The sequence below is a fragment of the Tarenaya hassleriana genome, unplaced genomic scaffold, assembly GCF_000463585.1.
Source record: "Tarenaya hassleriana unplaced genomic scaffold, ASM46358v1 Cleome7, whole genome shotgun sequence".
NCBI classification, from domain to species: domain Eukaryota; kingdom Viridiplantae; phylum Streptophyta; class Magnoliopsida; order Brassicales; family Cleomaceae; genus Tarenaya; species Tarenaya hassleriana.
In genome coordinates this window covers 4,199,742-4,218,220 of record NW_010969548.1, presented here as the reverse complement: position 1 = coordinate 4,218,220, position 18,479 = coordinate 4,199,742, and the positions used below count along the sequence as shown (strand labels likewise).

Sequence of the window (18,479 nt, the reverse complement as noted above, 5' to 3'; positions counted from 1 at the left end):
AAAAAGCTGTGAAAAGATTTCTTGCAAGCCACGTAAGGATACTATCAAAGCAATAATGATAATAATACAATATGTACACGTGATCATATGAATGAGATATCACAAAACTTAGTTGTTTTGCCTTCACCGTATCTATACAACGTACCTCTCTTTTCCTAACAAAACTTCACCCTTTGTATCCAGAAACATTTGATGTGTTCTGTTCTGTTCTTTGTACCACTTCCAAAGCCATTGTTGCCAAACTGTGTTATGCACTGGCAACAGATGATGATGACTCAACAACATCAGGTTTCTCTCTTCCATTCTCTGTTCTTTCGCTTGGCTTTCCGTTCTGAGATTTGTCCTGATCTTTCTTAACCAGCACCGGCTGAAACTGGTAAAGACAATAAAGCACGAGGTAAATCGGGCAATGGGTCGGAGAATGTGATTTTTTTTTTGTGTGTAAAGAATCATCTGAGGAGATGGGTTTTGAAATGAAACCTGATATATGGAGTATATGACATTTCTTCGAATCTGGGCCATCATCTCAAGAAAGAGATTGTATCCTTCGAGCTTATACTCGATAAGTGGATCACGTTGTGCATATCCTCTTAGCCCGACCGCCTGCTGTACAAACTTGAGGGCTTGTAGGTGTTCTTTCCACAGCCGGTCAATGTTGCTCAATATTAGGAATCTTTCCGCTTCTTTCATCAAGTTCGGTGCTTGTTTCTCTACTATTTCCTATTGACCCAAAAAAAATTACTCAGAAATATCTTATACCGAGATGAAGGGCAGGAACCTTTCAGAAAAACCCTCTACTTACTCTTTTCTGCAAGTATGCATCACGACCACAGGTACGGAGGTAGTCTTGCAGTTCCTCATAGGTTGATCCTTGACTTCTTAGCACATCTGGAGTGAGTTCACTCAATAGATAGCAGTACCTAAGAGGAAAGAAGAAATACCTCAGTGTAAGAGTACTAACAGCTAATGGTTCCAAGTCAACGTGTAATAATCATTTGGATTTATCTCTTACTGCTGCAGCTTGGCGATGAGTTTTTCAAGATCCCATGCTTCTTTTGGAGTATCAGGACCGATATTCGCCTATCATAGTACAAGTCCCAAAATCAATACAAAAGATAGAGAGAGAGACTCTAGTGGATAATGAAGAACTCATTCTACACCAATGGACTGTGCTTTTTGACAGCTTACCTCTAAAATGTCGTCCATTGTCAATTCAGCATATTCGATAATTAGAGACTCGAGATTGTCTGACACAAGAGCACGCCTTCTCTCTGTATAAACACGGTCTCTCTGGCTATTGAGAACCTCGTCATACTCAAATAGTTGCTTGCGGATGTCGAAGAAGTAGTTCTCTACTTTTCGCTGAGCTTCATCTAGAGCTTTCGTAAGCATCTTGGATTCAATGGGCAAGTCTTCGACTCTAAATGCTCGCATCAAACCCTAAAGAGTTGAATGCCATTGTGTTTGAGGAATTACTATCCATGTGAACATAGATGAATGAGAAATTAAAGATACAAGCCTAACCTGAATCCGATCCCCACCAAAAATGCGGAAGATGTTATCTTCAAGGCTGAGAAAAAATCGGGAACTTCCAGGATCTCCTTGCCGGCCACTTCGGCCACGCAACTATATGAATCAACAAAGGAATCAGCTGTAGAAATTGAAGAATAATTGTTTCCACGTAAAAGGTAGGAAAAAAAAATCAAAGATATATATGATCTCAACAAACTTATACGAAACCTGATTGTCTATTCGGCGTGATTCATGCCGCTCTGTCCCAATTACATGGAGTCCACCAGCTTCTACGACCTGTCACAATTCAGAAGGTAAAAACATCGTAACATAGATTTGGACAAGATTTACATATAGTCTGCTTTTAAAAGATTTAACCTTCTTCCTTTCTTCGTCGGTGTAGACCTTATACTCTTCAGCTATTTCATGAAAGGCACTCCTCAGTTTAGCAATGACTTCATCTTGGGCAGGACCCTGAGAAACGGGCAAGGACAGACGGCTTATAATAGCTGTTTAACATTTCTAGTCCAAACTAACATGCCAAGATAAGACCGCTTTCTGGGTTGTTCACCTTTTCACAAGAATAGGAAAGCCGTTCCTCTGCTTCAAGCTCAGTTAATGATCTCTGCCCCCAAGCCTTCACAGCTAATTGTACAGCTTCCTCTGTGAGCTTTAATTTCTCGTTTGACAGTTTGCAAGGAAATAACTTCTCACTCACCTGAATAAGGGAATTTCAAGGACAATTAGCTGGTGGACAAATTAGAAGCTCGTATTGTAACCCAAACACCAGAGATCTCAAAAAGATCGAACCTTCCATGTCTTCTTAGAAGGGGCCTTTTTTACAGATACGAAAACACCATCATTTGGCTTTACTACTCTGCAATAACGAGGAAAAACATAACGTTAGCTTAGGTGAAAGAACAATGCAATTATAATTTCCATGGTTCTGACATACACGGCAAGTAACTTTAGCAGTCACAGGCTGGATAGAATCACTTGATGAACATGGGGAAATTATTAGCATGACTAGAATCAAGGTTACTCAATTCTTTTAGTCATGGTTATAATGATTAGCATCAAGAGCCCAACTGCCAAAGTGGTTCATATGTTATATAACACATTAATTACAATAGGTTAAATCAGTGGTGAAGTAAGGATCTGTCTGATATTCAGAAGAGAATGTATTGGATGCAGCATGCTTGATACCTTGGCATTAGTATCTCACGGAGCTTCAACCGTGCCATAAATTCTGCATTACCACCAAGAATTATATCTGTCCCACGCCCAGCCATGTTTGTGGCAATTGTCACTGCTCCTAAACGACCACTTTGTGCTACAATTTCTGCTTCTCTCTCCACATTTTCTGGTTTTGCGTTAAGGACCTTTCAGGAAAACATACAAATACCATTTTATGCCAGATTTCTTTTTGCACAAAGAAAGAATATCATTTGTTTGGATGTAAAATATTATGCCTTTCATCAATAAACACTATTATATGGCAGGTTTCCTTGAACAGGGAATACTATTTCTTTAGATGCCAAAGATTTTACTTTTCTTCCCTCAAACTACAACCGGGCCAAACCATAGCATTTGGATTTGGTTTAGTTTCTGCATACACCCAGGTCAAAGTTTCATTCTCAGGAATATGAAGGCCTTACCTCATGAGGTATTCCAGCTTCCTGCAACAGTTGAGACAGTTCATCACTCTGCTCAACGCTGGTTGTACCAACTAGCACAGGCCTACCTGTTCTGTTCATTCTTGAAATCTCCACAACTACTGCCCTCCATTTGCCATTGACTGCCCTGAAAACCACGTCTGACTCATCCTGCAAATGATTTGACAAGGTATAAGATGTTACAAGAGAAACACTTCATTTAAAAAGCTAAAAGCATAAGTAGCTGCAGTGATGTGCAAACTTCCAAAACTGCAAAAATGTTTTAACATTTTCCCTAAGTTTTAGAAAATATTCACTTAGAAACAAAAGCTTTAAAGGCCCAGAAAGAAGCCTGCATACTGTAAGTTCCAACTGAGACAAATCACTGACAAACACAAGACCAAGTTGAGAACACAATCCACGAGACTAGAAAAGTTTGGAAAATGCTGGGACAAACCTTTCTTATCATGGGCTTATTTGTGGGTACGATTGTAACTTTGAGCTTGTATATGCTCTCAAATTCTGCACTCTCTGTGGATGCAGTGCCAGTCATTCCGCAAAGTTTTGGGAACTACACCATAACAGACATTGTACATGAATAATATGAAAGAACTCTTTGACGAGCCATGTTCAGACAGTTTGAAAGTGAGAATTTCCAACCTGGAGAAAGAAATTTTGATAACTGATTGATGCCAGTGTTACGGTTTCATTCTGAATCGGCAGGCCTTCTTTTGCCTCAACTGCTTGATGAAGTCCATCACTCCAGCGTCTTCCCTGTGAAAAGAAAAAAAAAATCCGGTGACCTAATATGAAGATAGATAGATCGTAGTCATGGTTATTAGGGACAAATTTTTTGCACATTAGCAAGCACCTGATAAAGACAATTACCTGCATTACGCGACCAGTGAATTCATCCACGATAAGCACCTCCTTTCCCCGAATGATATAATTCACATCTCTGAGAAAGAGCTCTTTTGCCTTAATGGCATTAAGAACATATGATGCCCATTGTTCACGAGGATCATATAAATCTTTTACATCTAAAATTTCTTCTGCATCTTCATAACCCTGTTCAGTAAGTAAGACACTCTTCTGCTTTTCATCAACCTGCATGATCAGAAAACTTCTGTGAGCAGGCAAACTCCGTGAGAGACCGATTGCAACTATCACTTCATATAATTTTGCTATAAAAGCTAGATTGAGCAATCCTACAGTGTAATGTATATCCCGCTCAAAGGCTGAAGCAATCTTTGCAGCTTTATAATATCGGTCACTAGGTTTCTCTGCAGGCCCAGAGATAATTAGAGGAGTCCTTGCTTCATCAATAAGTATGGAATCCACCTCATCAATAATACAATAATTGAAATCCCTCAAGACAAGCTCCTCCACATTCTGCATATCCAGTAATGAACTCAGCAAAAGGCATTTAAGCAAGTTTGTATTATCCAAAATGAAAGAAGATTATAATGCAAGAATTACTTTCCGTGGCAAGATTGTCTCTTAGATAATCAAAACCAAGCTCACTATTCGTGACATAAGTGATGTCACATAAGTAATTTTCCTTTCTTTGTTCAGGTGTCATGTTCTCTGCCAAAGCAACATAATGTGTCAAGGATTTGAAACAGGGAAAACCATACGTCAAATATATAACGATGATCATATCGACCTAATCAAATATTGGTTTCAACTTCAAACTTCCAACTGATAATGAAATGAAAGAAACAGAGAAAGAAAAAGGGGTACAAAGGACATGGAGCAGGAAACATACGTTGGATTAAGCCAACCTTCAATCCAAGGAAACGTGGAACTTGACCAACCCACTCACAGTCACGCCGAGCCAGATAATCATTGACTGTTACCACATGAACACCCTTCCCACTTAATGCATTCAAATACGCTGGTAAGATAGCGACAAGGGTCTTTCCTTCACCAGTTCTCATTTCAGCTATTTCTCCTTTGTGAAGAACCATGCCACCTGCATGACCCAGAAAGCTTAACAACATGACAAAAAATTTTCTTCCAGACGGCATTTGACTATAATAATGCAGTACAAGGACATTGAAGCGTTGACTAACACTGAACCAAAAAAATTGTTCCTCGGTATCAGATGAATTCAAGGCACTCCTCAGTTTAGCAATGACTTCATCTTGGGCAGGACCCTGAGAAACGGGCAAGGACAGACGGCTTATAATAGCTGTTTAACATTTCTAGTCCAAACTAACATGCCAAGATAAGACCGCTTTCTGGGTTGTTCACCTTTTCACAAGAATAGGAAAGCCGTTCCTCTGCTTCAAGCTCAGTTAATGATCTCTGCCCCCAAGCCTTCACAGCTAATTGTACAGCTTCCTCTGTGAGCTTTAATTTCTCGTTTGACAGTTTGCAAGGAAATAACTTCTCACTCACCTGAATAAGGGAATTTCAAGGACAATTAGCTGGGCATTCCTATTTAATTTGCAGTTTAAAACAGAAAGACAAATGACCTTTTTGACGATCCAATGGAAGCCGGAAAAACTGGAGAAACTTAGCACAGCATGTAAAGAATTCTTTGGAGAGTTTCAAAGAAAAAGCATATACAAATCACGTTTTGACGGAAAGGAAATGGTGATACAAAACTGTGAAGATCAAGATCAGAAGTATTGCAGGAGACTGTCAGATTTATCAACTGAGACAAGCATGCATAAGCAAAAGTGACCTGAATCCAACTATTCATAATGGGTTTAAAGCTAGACCCTAGAGTCGAATTGCATCTTTCACCAAAGTAATCGATCAGAAAACGCTCCACAAAATTTGAATTACCTATCAACTGCACATCGAAAGGTCGGAGTCCGAGAACCCTCTTGGAAGCCTCTCTTACAACAGCAAATGCTTCCTGAAATCGAAATTCCAAGCTTCAAACTAAAACCTAGGAATCGAAGATCAAACCGAGAAGACTAAAAGAAGAACAGAAGAAATTTACAGGCAAGAGGGAATCCAAGGATTCCCCTTGCTGAGCACGCTGCTTCAACGCATCAGTCCTTCCCCTCAACTCCGAATCCGACAAGGCCGCGATCTCCGGTTCTATCCGATTGACGGAAGCGACGACGGAGGCGTATTGCTGCCTCGTCGACTCTCCAGTATCAGTCCCTTTGAAAATCCCAGTCAGAAGACCACCCAGTGAAGCACTCACGCTCAAGCTCCTCTTCCGCCGTCTCTGCGAGCAGCTACATCCAGGTTTCCCCAAACCCGCACCGGAATCGAATTTGGCACCCCAAAACGGTGAGCTCACGCGGCGGTTCTGCCGCCGGGATTTTCCATCAGCGATCACGAACTGAGAAGCTGAGAGCGAGATCGAAGGGCGGTGGTATAGCAACGGCGAGTCGCAGAGGTGCGACGCCATCTCCGACAGGAGAGTTGAGGTTGGGTTTTTGGAGCGTTTTGAGTGAAGCGAACGAAGGAATCGGGACGTTGGAGATAAGGTGAATGAAATGACTTTATTACCCCCCACAGAAAAACTTATGGACGAGGCGCAGTCCGGACTTCGGAGCATACTTGTCAGCATCAGATTTATTTATTTATTTATTTTAATTTATTTCCATCAAGAAAACTCATGAACTGAAATTAGAATCGTACACAAAAGATCCACCTTATTGTGTTCTTAGACAACAGAATCAGCTCAGGAAAACAAAAAATGTCAGATACAGAGAGAGTTAGGGCAAAATGTAGGATCAATGAGGAAGAGGGAGACAGTACCAAACAAAAAATAAAAGGGCAGAGAGTGGTGACGGTCTCTGTTTTTTTTTTTTTGTATTAAATGGGGGGTTCGGGAGGAACCACTTTCAAAGAGCGGATCCATTCGCAGAAGCTGGGATCATCAAAGTTTATAAAACTGCTCTTTAGCTTTGTCCTTTGCTCCCCCGTCAACCTTCTTATCTGCGGAAATCTCGCCTCCTGCACGTTTACCAATTTTCCGTTCACCCAAATTCCAAGAATCAAGCGTGAGATCACAGTTTTTTCCTGTTGATTTATCGGAGATGGGGTTACCTGCTCATAAGGAGGATCTTTATGTGCTGGTATCAGCCGACATACGAAATACCTAGCCGGGGAACTTCCCTCCTGTGTTCCACAATACCCAAATGGTTTCAGCCCAGAAAAATATATCACGACTAGGAGAAAAAACAAGTGTGCAAATCACAAGTGTTTAAGTCGTTTCGGAAACTGATATTTGAGAGTTATGCATGTGAGAATTTCGAGGTATTCAGACAGGAGGATGGGACCTTGAATGCAAGGATGCGAGGAGCTGGAAACCGGAATTCAGTTAGTTCTTCGGCCAGCGTTCTGCACGCTGCTAAAGCTGCAGCGCTCTTTCCTTCGTCAGCCGAAAGTTCGGCTCCCTGTTACCGTCCAAAAAAAGATAGATCGATGTAGTAAGATCATGGAAAATGAAATAATGGATTGATACTGAAGAGATGATGAAGACAATGAGAAAAACGTACCAACCAAATGAACACATCTGTCCCATGGTCCAGAACAACTGCCTTATCGGATTGCATGGCGAGATCATATGTCGGTAGCTCCTCGAACGTGCCTCCTTCTCGGTGCATCAAGCAACGGGGTGCCACCATACGGAGGGACAGATCGAAAGACGCGTTCAGAAACAGATCCCGAAGCACAGATCTTTCATCTTCATGCCCAATGATGCTTCCTAGTAACGGCCCCCTCCTAAGGTGGAAGAGGAGTTCCGGAAGTAAAGGGAGTTCCTTAGGAAATCGAAAAAGCTTCGACTTTGGCACTTGGGACCCGAATTTCAGAGCAATGTCTTTTATTCTTTCGTCTATGGTGGCTCGCATATCGATTGCATCCTTCTGGTTTTTCGCTCGTAAGAGTGTTCTCTTGGAGATAAGAACCGCAGAAACTTCGTCCTGAACGCTCTGAAGATATGCTGAGATACTGTCAACGGTGGGTAGTCTGAAGGTAATAACCCTAGTCACATCAGCTTGATAAACATCCGAATAATGGAAAGCAAACTGGAAAAAGACGTGATCGCTTTTGAGGTCCCTCTTATTCTCCATCAAGAGAGAGAAGCTTTGCGTTTCCTCGACACTTAGCATCTGAATACAGAGTGCCGCATCGTTCTTGAATGTTTCATGAGTTTCTGGATGAGCTTCTTCACCAGGTCCCACTACTTGGGTTATAAGAATATCGTCCGAACATCGTACCTCCAGCCGACCTAGAGAACCCGCTGCCCTAATTGCTGCTCTCTGCAAGTTCACACCAAAGGCTTCGCCAAAATCATCATGGAGAACCAAAACACCACCTGAAGCTTTTGCAAGCGGCTGCAGGACAGGAACCCTAAGCGGGCAAGTTCCAGCGCATAAAATGTCGACTACGGTATTATGTCTGTGGGCCTCACGCCCGAAATTCTCCATCCATTTCATGGCTTTCTTTTCCATGTATGGATAATTTGGATGAGACATGGAATGGGGCACTGATCCCGGGCCATAGGTACATGGTCCACCAGCGCATACGATGATTCTACTGTTACCTCCGGCTCTTCTGACAACTCCACGAGACATTTCAGCCGATGGCCCTTGAATTAAGGCCATAGCAACCTCGACAGCAGTTCCCAGACACCTATCTCTCGATGCTTCCGGAACATCCAACTTATATGGTCTTAAGGACGAGAATATCTCATGAGCTACCTTTAGCGATGAATGCATTGGCGACAAGTATACACCAGTACCGTAAATCAGAGATTTCAATGACTCTTCAGATGGTGATTGGGCACCCGAGAGCACATCAGCAGATGCCATGGATTCTTCAGAGAAATCATATACCGAAACAGTACGGCCATACAATACAATCCCGAGTCTTGTGGTCTGCGGAAGCGACTCTACAAATGCATGCAAAGAGCTCTGCAAGTGCTGGAGGTGGGGTTCATCTAAACACTCGTCAATAACTAGAACGACGGGTGCAGACATCCGAGAATCAGTAGCAGGAACAAAACCAGGTCTTCTGTTTCCTGTCTGAACATAATCGACCAGAGGCAACGAAAGCTCTGGCAAGTTTCGCAATTCCTCCGTGCTGGAAGCCACATATTCACCTTTGCTTCCATTAAGATTCTGGCAGATGATGCACTGCCACTGGCCTGAACCGATTAATATGGAGCAATAGGGATTTGAATATGCTCCACAGTTTTGACAGCGATGAGGATCACGTTGGATGATCTGTGGACCAGGACCGATCTCCCTCCCTGCAGAAACTATGGCTCCAAACCCTAAGCTAGGGACATTTGCCAGCTTCTTCTGTTTCAAAACCTGTTTGAATATAACAGAACGACCTGAAGCTTAAGCAAACTGTAAACGGACACTTGCTACAGCTGATTACAGATAAATACGATATACATAGCCAGCAGTCAGAAGGTTAGAACACTGAGGATCGATCAGAATGCACGAGGGAACAAACAGCAAGTAAAATTGACTGAAACACACAAAATTACGATACCTTTTGAGCCGAAAACAAAACATAAGGTGATTCTGCAGCCATTGGTTCTTCCATGTGAATAACGTCTGCAAACTCATTCTGCATTCCGGCTGAACCGTTTGAATAATTGGAAGGTGAAGATGTAGGCAAAGAAGAAGATACGGCAGATGAGTATGCCACCGGCTGAGGAGTGGCCGGGGAGGTACGGAAAGGAACAGCAGCTGGTCTGACTGGTGTGTTGAAGACTGGAGGGCCAGGCGGAGTACTCAGATGAGGAAGGGGACTTCCTGTTCTGACACCATTATCAGGCAACATCATAGCCGGTGTTTTCATCGAAGGGGAAGGGATCTGATCTTGTCTGAAACTCGGCATAGGAAACCTAGGAGGTGTGGCCAATGTTGCTAAGGAAGGAGAATGAGGAGGCGGACTTCTATCCGGTTGAGGTGATGCTCTATCTGCTTCTGAAGGAGAGATAGGAGTCATAGGACCCGGATACCTGACCGAGGGCTGCCGTGAATTAGCCATTGGAATCCCAAATTTTGCTGCAGAAAACACAACAATTCAAACAAACCAAGATCATAATCTACAATTTAAACAGCTTTGCACTATCCAGATCAAACTCAGCTCAAGATGCTTCAGAGAATTTCACAGAACAATCCTCGATATCCTAAGTTTTACCCATTGAAAGCACACTAATTAGACAAACAAAGCAGATAAAATCAAAACTCAAACAACCCATTCACAGAATCGCAGTTCGAATGAACCCAGTTCAGAAAATAAGCCAGAGAATTGTAAACTCGCCTTCTAAGAGATACTAACCAAAATTTCACCAGTTCGTTTCCTCCCCTTCCTTGATCACATCCACTACCTAAGACATGAAATCCAGATCCCTGCCGCCGGAAAACCCGATCTCCGCCTAAATTGCTGCTCAACTGAAACTTGATATCTCCCCGTCACCGAGTTTCTGACAGCAAAAGCAAGAAGAAGGCCCAAATTAACAGAAAATAAAACCCAAATCGCATTATTAGGCAGAAAATCTAGGGTTCTAAGTCCGGCAAAAAAGAAAAGAAAACTGAAGCGGAAACGTAAATCGCCATACCTTAATCGATGTGAGAAGATCGAGAAATGGGGAGACAGAGTTGAGTCTGTAGACAATTTTTTGACTCGCCTTGAATTCTAGCTTACGATCTCTGGCTCCTCCCCCCTCCAGTTTTTTCCAGGGAACATTTTTTTTAATGCGACGCGTGGCATATATGTAAATATTAGCAATTTACGGGACACATTTAAACTTTACCGATCATTTCCATTTCTTTTTTTGCCTCCGCCACTTAACTGTATGCCTCGCTGGCATTATCCTCGCTTCTGATTGGTGAGGGCGTCTAAAACCAGCACAGAGGGTGACGTGGCAATCGGACGACGTCGTTTGAAGAATACGGGTATTCAACGAAGCGACGCCGTTTAACTAAGAGCTGTAGTTTTCGTACAAGGATCATGTTCAAAACGAGAGATTCAAATGTAAGAAAAAAGACATAAACGTTAATCAAAACTAGTCCAAAAATATCACCTAAAAATTAGTCTTAAACAATATTAGATAAACATTATTATGCTCAAGTTACAAAATCATGTATAGAATAAACAAATAAATACATTGAATTAACGAATACCGAGCCTAATTCAAATTTCGTATTAAATTCGTAGGTCATAATCAGATACAACGTTTACAAATCATACCATTACAAACATGCCCCGACAGAAAAAAAAAAGTATTCTCTAACAAAAAAAAAAGGTTCAAAATCAATGGGAAGCGGTCAAGTGAAGCTGAACGAGGGAAGCGTAAACGCCTCCTTCGATGTGAATCAAGCTGTCGTGTGTTCCCTTCTCGGCGATGACGCCATTCTTGACGACGGCTATGACGTTAGCGTTCTTGATGGTGGAGAGGCGGTGGGCCACCACGACGGTGGTCCGGTTCACCATCACCCTGTCGAGCGCGTCCTGAACCACGCGCTCCGACTCCGCGTCCAGAGCGCTCGTTGCTTCGTCCAGAAGCAATATCTTCGGCTCCTTCACGATGGCTCTTGCTATCGCCACCCTCTGCTTCTGCCCTCCCGACAGCTGAATCCCTCTCTCCCCGACCACCGTCTCGTAACCCTGTTCGCCATTTTCAGAGCTCAAGTTCAGTTTCTATGCCTTGCTCTGTTTCAAAGATTCGTTTTTTTTTTGTGCCCATTACCTGTTGCAGGGCAGAGATGAACCGGTGGGCATTGGCGAGCTCAGCTGCTGCCACGATCTCTGCCTCGGTCGCATTTGCGCCGCCTTTTCCATACGCAATGTTGGCTCGGATGGTGTCGTTGAACAGGACAGGCTCTTGCCCGACAAGCCCCATCTGTTGCCTTAACCATCTCAGTTGAAGCTTCTTGAGTTCGACACCGTCCAGAGTTATATGACCTGAATCCGGATCATAGAATCTCTGCAACAGTGATATCACCGTCGATTTCCCCGACCCGCTCTCCCCCACCAGAGCCACGGTCTGAAAAAGGACAGATAAATGTATGAATGAGCATGGCAACGGTCCCGTTCTAATTGTTCTTGAGGCAAGAAGATGGAATTTTTAGAGATTATACGATTGATCACCTTTCCGGCACGAATACTCAAGCAGAGATCACGAAAGATGTGAATATCTGGTCTAGCTGGGTAGACAAAGCTTATATGACGAAGCTCGATATCCCCCTTCACGTTCTCAAGAACTGTCCCAGATTCATGACTCGGATCTATCTTCGATTTCCTGTCGATGATTCCGAATATCGAAGCGGCTGCAACCTTGGCTTTGCTCGAATCAGGAGCGAAAGAACTCGACTGAGAAATCCCGATTGCTGCCATTGTTAACGCAAAGAACACCTGCGGATTTCGATCACGTGTCAGAATTTCAGGACAATGTTAAGGAACAGCAAGCCAGTGATCTCTCTCATACTGACCCGGAAGACATCGTTCATGGTGGTCTTGCCATCCTCGACAAATCTTGCACCGGCGTAGAAACTGGTTGCGTAGACTGAAAACAGAATGAAGAAGGAAACCCCAAACCCTAATCCACTGATGACACCTTGCTTTATTCCGGCTTTGATGGGACCTTCGCATTGCTTCTTGTACATCCTCATGACTTTTTCCTCCGCACAGAATGATGCCACTGTTCTTATGCTCCCCACTGCATCGTTAGCTACTTGACTCGCTTCCTCGTACTTTGTCTGAAAACGTTTGCATGTCCGTATCAGTTGACATATACATACGCTTATACACAAAAAAAAAAGATATATACCTTAGCGTCAGCGCTGAATCCTTTCAAGAACTTGACTTGAACGTAACCATTGATGCCGATAAGAGGGAGCATGACCAAGATGATAAGGGCCAACTGCCAACTGGCTGTGAAAGCTATGATAAGACCGGCCGCAGCAGATGTAGCGTTCTGAACCGCCAGAGACAACGCATCTCCGACCAGAGCCCTGATCATGGCTGCATCGGCCGACAGCCTCGCCCCAATCGCACCGCTCGAGTTCTGCGGCTCGTCGAACCACCCGACCTCCATGTGAACAACCTTTTCGAAACACATCGACCTTATCCTCCTTATCAGCTTTCCCCCTGCCACCGCGAACAAGTACGTCTGAGCTGGCGACGCTATCACCGACGCTATTCCAAGAACCAAGAATATCATCGCCCAGAATCTTGAATCCTTCTTCAGTTCTCGAGGCGGCTTGAAGAACGTCTCGATCACACTCGAGATCAGAATCCCGAAGATCGGGAATATCATCCCTTGTACTGCGGCTGCTACAGTTCCGAGGAGAAGCACGGGTATTTCTGGCTTGTTTAGAGCGGCGAGTCGCTTCAGCGAGACATTCGGGGCTTGTTCTCGAGGTATTGTAGCCTTCTCTTGGTCGGCGTCACCGACGTCTAGCCCAGCCGGTACGCCCAGAATGGAGAAAGAATGGTGTCGGCTGCTGTTTCCTACCGATGATCCGCGGCTGATGGAACGGCCAAGAGACGGCTTTCTCAGGCTTGAATTCCGGAAAGATCCAGAAGAAATCTCCGATTTGTTGGAATCATTCTGATCTTTGTTTATCTCCTGCAAGCGTATGAGCTGAGAGTAAGCCCCCTCAGGATCCTTGAGTAACTCCGAATGAGTACCCTTTTCCACCATTTTCCCGTGATGGATAACGGCGATCATGTCAGCGTTCCTCACCGTGCTCAAACGATGAGCCACGACGACAGTGGTCCGGTTAACCATGACCCTGTCTAGCGCCTCTTGAACCACCCTTTCGGATTCCGCATCGAGAGCACTCGTCGCTTCATCGAGGAGCAGAATCCTCGGATCTTTTAGGATCGCCCTCGCAATGGCAATTCTCTGCTTCTGTCCGCCCGAAAGTTGTGTTCCATGCTCTCCCACCATTGTATCAAACCCCTGAGGCAACTTATCGATGAACTTTGCGGCATTTGCTAGTTCTGCCGCCGCTTTTATCTCTTCCATCGTCGCCTTCTCCTTACCATATCCGATGTTGTCCTTAATGCTTGAACTGAACAAAACAGGTTCTTGGCTGACCAACCCGATTTTGCTTCTGATCCATTTCAGCTGAAAATCCTTCAGGTTAACACCGTCCACCAACACTTCCCCTGCTTGTGGGTCGTAGAATCTCTCGATCAAGCTAATCACAGTGGATTTCCCGCTTCCGCTCTGCCCGACCAGAGCTGCGGTGGTACCGCTCGATATGAACAGAGAGAATCCGGTGAATATTTGCTCATCCGGTCTCGCAGGGTAACTGAAGTACACATCCTTCAACTCTATGTCCCCTCTTACATCCTCAAGAACTTTCCCGTTTACGTCGTAGGAATCAATCAGAGGCTTTCGCTCGATAGTCTCGAACATCTTATATGATGCTGCTTGACCAGCGGCAAATGCGCTCAGACAAGGCGACGTCTGTCCCAACGACCTGAACGAGACAAAAGTCAGATACCTACAGTTAGCTGAAACGGGCAGCAGGTACAGAATCAGACTGACAGGGATGAAGAGAACGAACTAACATTGAACCAGTCACCACAGCAATGATCACGTTAATCACTGCCCCGCCAGTATACCCCTTTTCAAGAATCATCTTTCCACCGAACCATATAGCAAGGGCGTAACTTCCGAAGAAAACCAGGAAAAGAACTCCCAGACCAAACCCAGTTGAGAAGCCTTGTTGGACGCTCGATTTGTATGCAGAAAGAATGAACTCGTTGTAGTTTCTTATCGCTTGCCTCTCCCCCGTGAAAGAAGCCACCTGAAACGGAAAGAGGAAACAGAGTTCAGTATGGTTTTTTGAAGCACTAAAGCTAAGATTTTTTGTAAGAGAACATGTCATGTTTGGTGTTGGGTTTACAGTTCGGATAGAGCCAATTGTCTGTTCAACAACAGTTGCTGCTTTTGCATAGGCGGCCTGTCCCCGAGAAGACGTTCGAGAGACTATGATAGCTATGGCTGCACCTGCCATGGCCAGAAGAGGAATAGATGATAACATCACAAGAGTGAGCAGCCACCCTTTGACAAACGCTACAGCGAAGCCTCCAATGAAGGTAGAAATCAACTGAATAAACTTCCCAACCTGCATAATCCATGAAAGTTAACCACTTTGGAGATACATACATACATACATATATGTATATGTTCTCTCCATAAACGTTGCAGTGGCCCTTACCTTCTCGCCCATGGCTTCTTGTATAAGAACAGTATCTCCAGACATTCGGCCAACAACCTCACCAGTGTTGGTTTCAACGTCAAAGAAAGCAATGTCCTGTCTCAGAATCGTCCTCAGATACAAACTCCTTATTCTTGCAGCCTGTCTCTCTCCAGTGATCATCCAACATGCCACCTCTAATGGAAGTCAAACCCGAAAACTCTGTTCATCACTTCTTTGTTCCTTACCTTATCCCAAATCAAATGTGAAAGTAAACGAAGAAGAACTTACCAAGAAAAGCCGCTGCTAGCGTCCCAAGACCCAGGTACACGAATTTCAGACAAACCTACAAAGAAACTTAATGAGAATCGTCCAGCCCTGTCGAGATTTGTTTTTTTTTTTTTGTAATAAAATTACCTTGGAGACAATGTCGACTATGTCCTTGTTGTTGTTCTGGTTTTCTCCAAAAGAATCTATCAGGTCACCGAAGATTACTGTCATTAAGGGCATGCAGACGCCATTCCCAATGGCTCCAATCGTGCCGAAGATCATCAAGAACACGTCCATGGAGTCTGCAAATGCAAACAGTTTGTAGAAGGGGACGACAGCCTTTGTCTTCTCCTCGTCTTTCCCATTCTTCATCTCTTTTTTTTCTTCTTTCTCTTCTTTGGTGTTTTTCGATGTTGAAGCTTCGTGTGAAACAGAGTAGCCATTTTCTCCGTCGTCAAGTTTCATCGTATACCAACTGATTCACGGCTCGTCTGCGTGTACACACACGGCTACAGAAAAAAACAAAATCAGGTGTCCATAAGAATCGATAAGGGTTTTTTTTTCCCTCGTAAAACAAGACAACAATCGACAAGTTTTTCCTCTTTGAGATTTGGGTCTAAACCCCAGAAAAGCTGAAGAACAGAATACGGAGAGAGTGGGAAAAAAGGTGGAAGCTTGCAGATGGGGATTTAAGGAATATGTGTCGATCACGAATTCAGAAAACATATGTGGGGCAGTAGGGAATTTGTTCCAAGGTGACTCATTTTCTGGTGCAAAGCCAAAAACCCGCTTTTAAAAAGACGCCCTCTTTTATTTTCTCTCTGCTTTCTCGCGATCCAAACAGTACCACCCAGAAATACCACCAATCGGAACCCCGCGTATTTCAAGTACGCGTCGTACCAAAGATCGAAACTTGGATAAAACCCAGCAGCAGGACAAGAAAAAGAAAGGGGAAAACAAACCTGAAGATGAGAAGCTGCGAAATGGGAAAAGCTGGAAGCTTTGGGAACGAGAAAGCGTGCAGCAAATCTTCTGGGGAAACCCCTCTTGAAATTCTATATTCCGCTTTGTATTTGCAGCAGAAAATATGATTTTTTTTGCCTAATTTATAAGCAACATTTTCTTCTTGTTTTTTTTTTCCTTGGAAAATTTGCTTGCAAAGCAAGGAGGAGTATACGAATAGAATATTGAAAACAAAAGAAGCTTCGTTCCTTTCTCAGCACATACATACATACAGCTTAATTTATAAGTTTCGAGTCAAAAACAGTATTATTATTATTAACCAACTTTGATTTTTCCTGATTTTTTTTTTTACTTTTCCACCTGAATTTAGTCTCTTTCCACTGTAATAACAAAAAAAAGTCAAAAATATAATTAATAGGGAAACTGGTTTTTGCATCCGTCGTTATGATAAAATCCCTTCGAAGTAACGTTAATCTGTATTTAGCCTTTTACACTCATAAAAAGTGTCCAACAACATTGTAAACTTTATTTTATATTTTTCGAGCTAGTTTTTTTTATAATGAAAAAATGGGGCTATGACGAATGTAATTACATAACCAACGTGCTGAAATTAATGGGATTTCACCGTCCGAAATTGGATTACTTCCTTGGTATCCAAGCATAAAGTCAAACATACAAATTGCATAAAAACAAATGTTTGGTTCCATACATATACATGTATATATATATATATATAATGGCGTTTAGTCAAAGACCTTCAAACCCTCATTCCTTAGTCGGCAAGAGATCATTTATGTGTGTGTATATATATATATATGCAGTCGATTTTTGTGACGAATCTCACCCATATGCAAATAATTTTCGTTTGAATCATGTTATATATATATATATATATATATATATAACATAAATAGTCCCAAAAAACTAATAGTCCTATAAAACCTCCCGCAAAATGTGATAAAAGGGTATTGGACCGTAGAATGTGGATAAAGAATTATTGTTGCTAAACATTCGTCTATTTGTGTTGTCTTGTATAAAAGGAATATGTTAAAAAAATTTGATGATTATAAGATAAATTATTCCCAAAAGCTTTCCAACCAAATCAAAACGAACGATTAAACTGTTAAAGGGCAACAAAAGATCTTGTTTTTCAAACTCGTTTTACTATGAAAAATAAAATATCTCTTTACTTAAACCATATGATTCGATCGATGAGCATCTTTAATTTAAAAAAAAATATATTAATTTAAGGCCTCCTGTTTTCGTGAAATCAAGAATCCAAGACTTGGGAACACAGACGTCACTGCTTGCATCAGCACACGATCACAGCAGAGCCGGGAGAATTATCCGGGATTTGAATCGAATTAAAATTCAGCTAATATTTGGCGAGGGTGGGACCCACTGATTTCATGCGTTCCCATGCTGTATGTGTATTTTTTTTTAATAACGGAGGACCCCTACCGCTACCCTTCGGATGCGCTGACCAGGTAAAACTCTGGTCCGGAAGCAGTCTTTGTATATGGATCATATAAACCCAGAAATTACCTCCCTTTCCATCAGCTAGGAATCGAACACTCAACTTCAAAGTGTAGTTATTTCCTACCCAAGTTTGACCACTCGCCCATGATCGGTTGCCGGTTGGGTTGTTTTTTTTTTTTTGACAACTCCGTTTATCGTATTTTTGTTTGAATAATTAGTCGTTGCCCAATTTATATTATTTTTAACATTCAAAAGCACGTATGCGTATCAACACCTCTGCAATATTTTGTGTAACTATTATAATGATATCCACAACATTCTATCGATAATAGAAACTCGATTATAACTAAATATTTTAATTGGTATTCTACGTTTAGTTATTTCGTTACGGTCCAAAGATAAATTTATTAGAAAAAAAAAACACAACAAACAAAATAAATTTTTT

At 42.6% G+C, this 18,479-nt stretch overlaps 3 protein-coding genes across 4 annotated transcripts; all 3 read right to left on the bottom strand.

The window, feature by feature from the left end:
* Positions 1-7: 7 nt before the first annotated feature.
* Positions 8-6,600, bottom strand: LOC104801325 (protein translocase subunit SECA1, chloroplastic). The gene is made up of 20 exons (XM_010524552.2): positions 6,124-6,600; positions 5,964-6,036; positions 4,936-5,142; positions 4,651-4,754; positions 4,380-4,559; positions 4,056-4,274; positions 3,828-3,941; positions 3,625-3,738; positions 3,171-3,338; positions 2,719-2,894; positions 2,323-2,389; positions 2,084-2,230; positions 1,891-1,986; positions 1,741-1,809; positions 1,525-1,626; positions 1,189-1,440; positions 1,013-1,080; positions 803-920; positions 481-720; positions 8-373 (listed from the first exon to the last, which is right to left on the bottom strand). Exons 1-20 carry the CDS (start codon positions 6,541-6,543, stop codon positions 248-250), a joined length of 3,060 nt encoding a protein of 1,019 aa, XP_010522854.1. The 5' UTR covers positions 6,544-6,600; the 3' UTR covers positions 8-247.
* A 159-nt stretch (positions 6,601-6,759) lies between these two features.
* Positions 6,760-10,850, bottom strand: LOC104801326 (protein transport protein SEC23). Of its 2 annotated transcripts, none has more exons than XM_010524554.2 (7): positions 10,726-10,850; positions 10,428-10,590; positions 9,648-10,168; positions 7,640-9,460; positions 7,421-7,537; positions 7,188-7,259; positions 6,760-7,094 (listed from the first exon to the last, which is right to left on the bottom strand). In XM_010524554.2, the coding sequence occupies exons 3-7, from the start codon at positions 10,149-10,151 to the stop codon at positions 6,954-6,956; spliced, it is 2,655 nt and encodes an 884-aa protein (XP_010522856.1). In that variant the 5' UTR covers positions 10,152-10,168; positions 10,428-10,590; positions 10,726-10,850; the 3' UTR covers positions 6,760-6,953. The 2 variants fall into 2 exon arrangements, with proteins under 2 accessions (XP_010522856.1, XP_010522855.1); XM_010524553.2 differs by having other exon boundaries at positions 10,446-10,590.
* Positions 10,851-11,253: 403 nt separating this feature from the next.
* On the bottom strand, positions 11,254-16,684 carry LOC104801328 (ABC transporter B family member 11-like). Its single transcript, XM_010524555.2, has 11 exons — positions 16,555-16,684; positions 15,740-16,101; positions 15,614-15,668; positions 15,344-15,519; positions 15,029-15,250; positions 14,691-14,929; positions 12,937-14,599; positions 12,599-12,865; positions 12,258-12,521; positions 11,857-12,153; positions 11,254-11,774 (listed from the first exon to the last, which is right to left on the bottom strand). Exons 2-11 carry the CDS (start codon positions 16,055-16,057, stop codon positions 11,421-11,423), a joined length of 3,855 nt encoding a protein of 1,284 aa, XP_010522857.1. The 5' UTR covers positions 16,058-16,101; positions 16,555-16,684; the 3' UTR covers positions 11,254-11,420.
* Positions 16,685-18,479: the final 1,795 nt, after the last annotated feature.